At 34.3% G+C, this 4,331-nt stretch overlaps 1 protein-coding gene across 6 annotated transcripts in view; it reads right to left on the reverse strand.

Annotated features, from left to right (window-relative positions):
• The window catches only part of LOC111462119, a 9,943-nt gene extending 5,612 nt beyond the window's left edge, over positions 1-4,331 (reverse strand). For 2 of the 6 annotated variants that reach the window (XM_023105816.1, XM_023105812.1), the window contains exons 1-8: positions 4,264-4,331; positions 4,197-4,232; positions 3,093-3,434; positions 2,868-3,018; positions 1,844-2,184; positions 1,620-1,770; positions 506-837; positions 298-436 (exon numbers count right to left, since the gene is read on the reverse strand). In XM_023105816.1, coding sequence (XP_022961584.1) covers positions 298-436; positions 506-837; positions 1,620-1,770; positions 1,844-2,184; positions 2,868-3,018; positions 3,093-3,425 — 1,447 coding nt within the window. In that variant the 5' untranslated portion in view covers positions 3,426-3,434; positions 4,197-4,232; positions 4,264-4,331. Of the gene's footprint in view, positions 1-297; positions 437-505; positions 838-1,619; positions 1,771-1,843; positions 2,185-2,488; positions 2,670-2,867; positions 3,019-3,092; positions 3,435-4,049; positions 4,168-4,196 lie in introns of those variants that run through there. The other 4 variants (XM_023105813.1, XM_023105814.1, XM_023105815.1 and 1 more) reach the window with 4 other exon arrangements.

Consider the following 4,331-nt stretch of genomic DNA (forward strand, 5'->3'; position numbering starts at 1 on the left):
AAAAATTTTTTTTTTTTTTTTTTTTTTTTTTTGTTATCTTTGCAACAATTTCATAAAAAAAATAAAGAATTTACATTTCCTCCCAGGCACAGATTAGTACTCAATCAAAAATAAAAATAGATAAAGGAGTTTACACTTCCAACCCATGCACAGACTAGAACTCGAATCAAAATAAATAAACAAGCCTACACATGAGAGGATTAATCAAAATTGATTTTAGTATTTAAACCCACAAAACAGTTTTGAGTTCTTAGAGTTGGTGATAATTTACCAAAAACAAAAGAAAAAAAAACTCACCTTTGCCACCACTAGCGATTCCTTGATCAAATTGTTTTGGCCCCTGCCCTCCATCAGGAACTGAATTTCCATAAATCAAGCACAGATCATTATAGCTAGGTATTGGACCAGTTCTGTATGATTTTGCATGTGGGTGTTCCTACGTTTATAAGGGTTAGACAGTAGCAATTGTAATTGAAGAACTAGAAGCAGAAAGGGAAAAGCTCACCTTAATATATGCAGACCAAGTATCATCGTATGCAATTACTGAATGTCGTCTTTCATCCCACCAAAATCCTCTCTGCTTGAGAATATTTTTTAAATCAAAGTATTGCTTCTCCAAACTTTTGAAATGCCTCCGAAAGGAATCTTGGTTAAATACCAGTCCAAATCTTTCCTTGAACGAGGCAATTATGTTAGTCCACATAAGATCATCATTGTAATCAATATTCTTCACTTCACCCACAACCTCCAGCATAAGATCAATGAAATAGCCATCCATTTCAAGAGACCAGTGCATGCTTGAAGAATCATTGTCAGCATGGGAATGGACGTTTTCTCCTTCAACAAGAAAGACATTCACAAATTTAAGAGAAGATAACTAATCATGATGATAACTGATTTAAAGATGCCATAAGACCAGAAGTCAAGGTCTTACTTTCAATAATATTGCATTATTGAATGAGCACCAAAATCAGTCTAGCAACACGCATAATAGATATATATATTGTTTCTTGCACTTACGGGAGATATCAGCTATCATAAATATATCAGACCATTGAAAGCATCTAAGAAGCACGAATACAGATATGAGACATGAATATAACACAACACAGACATGGTAACGTGACATTTAAAAAAAAAAAAAATCTAGGATACAAACATGGAAATAACTCATTTTTTTAATACGAAGCAATTATTAAAATATAAACTAAAAAATATATATACAAGAACAAAATATTTATATGCTTAAAAATTAGTCTGATATATTGAACTTTCAAAATTTATTGTTTTTGTCCTATATTATTATGTGTCTATTTAGTATCCTTAATAAATGTTCAATACACGTCTAAGCACTGTTGAGTCCATATTGACTTTACACAACTAGAGTCTAACACATCTATGTTGTGCTAACATATTTCAATACTGTGTCGAAGTGTCCGACATGGAGACAAACACGTTGGTCAAACTAAAGTGTGTGCTTCTTAGGAGTTCACAGCCAGTTCATTTTTTTCTTGCCAACTCTCGTATAATTATAGTTCTTTTAAAACAAGAATTACATGGTTGAAAGTACTAATTTTGATGAATAAATGAGTTTCAACCGAGCATTACGTAAGCCTTACCAGTATCTTGAGGTAAGAAGCCACATTCAAAATGCTTCAATTGCTGCATATGATCACATTGCCCATTGCTCATCGTATCATCATAGATCAAACACAAATCTAGAAAATTTAGCAAGGTCCTTTTTCTATATGCACAGGCATCTGGATTTGCCTACATTGGCAGTAGTAGATATAACATATGATATAGTTAATTTATTTATACAAAGTTAAAAACAACCATGCACCTTGATATAATCATCCCACACACCATCATCGGCTACCACCATTTGTTGTTTCTCATCCCATGAGAAGCCTCTGGCCTCGAGTAGAATCCTTAAATCAATATAGTATGCTTTCAATTTCCTATAACGATGTTTCAAGAAACTCTTCTTATATTGATAGCCAAATTCAGCATTAAAGATAGTGATCATATCTCTCCATGACTGCTTCTTGAAAGTACCATTTATCCTGCTGCCTTTTCTCACTTGGTCGATCATAAGTTTCACAAGGTACTGATCCACATCAAGAGTCCAGTCTGTTCTTGAATTCTCTTTATTCACAGGGGCAAGGCCATTCATGCCAGCATCTACAACAGTAATGTTATTAACTTCAATTCATCAAGATATGATGGTTTTCTAAATAAACAAGCAAACACTGAAGGATTAAGGATGAAAATACTTCCTTGATAACAAGAAGAAATAAATATGCCAAAAGAGGATACTGTTGCTTCTTAGCAACTTTGCACACCACAACCAGAGGTGAATAATTTTAACATCTATAAAAAGGGGTGGGGAAACTTCCCGTGATTCATCAGTTAAAACATCCCATGCTCGTTTTCTTCTAAAAATTGCTAGATTAGATCACATTCACAAAAACTGATATATTATTACCCAGAATAAACGGGCAGAACAGAAGGTACTGATGCTCGACTCTGAAAATAGGCCAAGGCAGGAAACGTGTTTCTCATCTCCACACGTTGATGTGTTATCGGAATAAAATCTTTATCGTAGACCTTCTAAGTTTTTGTCTATTTTCCAGATATGCAGAGCTCCCTTATCTCCACATTGACACCTGAATAATAAAAATATTACTAAAACTTTTTCTACATTTCTTTTGTTATGCATCCTCCTCAGACTCGGCTATCCCACAAGCATAAATGTACGATTACAGAGGCAGGCTCCATATAATTTAAATCTGAGAAGCTAGAGTTCAAATTCCAACAAAAATTGTACAAATTTTGGAGGTTTCTTAAAGTACACAGAAACACACCTATACACAATCCCATCATGTCATCATCAAATTCTAAGTCATGGCTCGACATACTATATCTCCCATCAGCAGTAGTATGTGCATATATCAAACACAAATCATTGAAATTTATCAGAGACCTGTTCCTGTATGACTGAATATCTGGATGGGCCTGCAAATAAATAGTATCATTTAATTTCATATTTATAATGAAGATTAGAAAACGTCAGTCCAAACATTACTCACCCTGATGAAGCTGTCCCAAATATTATTCTCTGCGATGATTATTTGTCTAGTATTATCCCAAGAAAACCCTTCATTATCAAGGAGATTCCTTATGCCATTAAATTGTTTCCATAAATTAGTGTAACAACATTTTAAGATATTAATGTCATATGGAGACCCAAATTTAGCATTGAACATCATCACCATGTCATTCCAAGCTTGTTTATTGAATGTATGACCCATCCTGTTGCCTTTATGCACTTGATCTAACATAAGATCAATAAAATATTGCTCCATTGCCGGTGTCCAATTTGACCTCAAGCAATCACTGCTGATACTGGTTTGGTCATTCATATTTTCGACCTGTAAGAAAATAATAATAAATATCAGAATGCTAGCTTTTCCGTGCAACATCAATAAGTTCAGAAGTGATTGTGGACCAAATAACTTGCAAATGCATTATTCTTAACTTGAATGAAGTTGTAACAACCATTAGGATCATGGTCAGTATAGTTTAGGCATCAGTTATACAAGGTAGGATCCTACGCAATCTTCAAGAACAAATTTAGAACGCACCAAAACATAAGCCATATTATATGGATTCACAAACAATGCAGGCTACTTCTTAACAGAAAAATCAGTTACGAACCGAAAACCATCCGACTGACAAATTGCCAAAAAGAAGAACGATTGAAAAAAAAAGAGTAAACGTTGCGAATACTTTGAATACTTGATATTCTGCTTTGTGTAGATGAAAATTTCGAAGGACAGTGTTCGTTAAGAGAGTACTCTTGCGCCAATAATGATAAAATTATTATTCCGCAAAGCTCAAACAAAATCACAACCACGAACAGAACCGCAAGGTGAAAGAAAATAAAGAAAAAACTACAAAAAGAACAGCAGAATCCTAATTTCTTTTCCCGTTCAATTACAAGTAAGAAACACAAAAGCGAAAAACAAAGTTCAGAAACATCAAACCTACTTAACATCGTAAACAGAGAATGATGCAATGAAATTTGAAAACTGTTGTTCCAACAATTTTGTCGTTAAATGCTAAAAAAGCCGGCAACATCTTATGATTTTTGCTATAAACATGGCAATTTACAAAAGCGTCTGAGTGAAAACCTCCGAGAGGGCGAGAACACTGCTGCAAGCTTGGAGAAGAGTCTTAGTCTATGACTATTCGACGGATTCGGAAGCGATGGTGGAGCCTCCAGAATCTGAGTGACCGATGAAGATATCGATCTTACAAAAAAAAAT

Source organism: Cucurbita moschata, unplaced genomic scaffold (genome assembly GCF_002738365.1).
Source record: "Cucurbita moschata cultivar Rifu unplaced genomic scaffold, Cmos_1.0 Cmo_Scf00026, whole genome shotgun sequence".
NCBI lineage: Eukaryota > Viridiplantae > Streptophyta > Magnoliopsida > Cucurbitales > Cucurbitaceae > Cucurbita > Cucurbita moschata.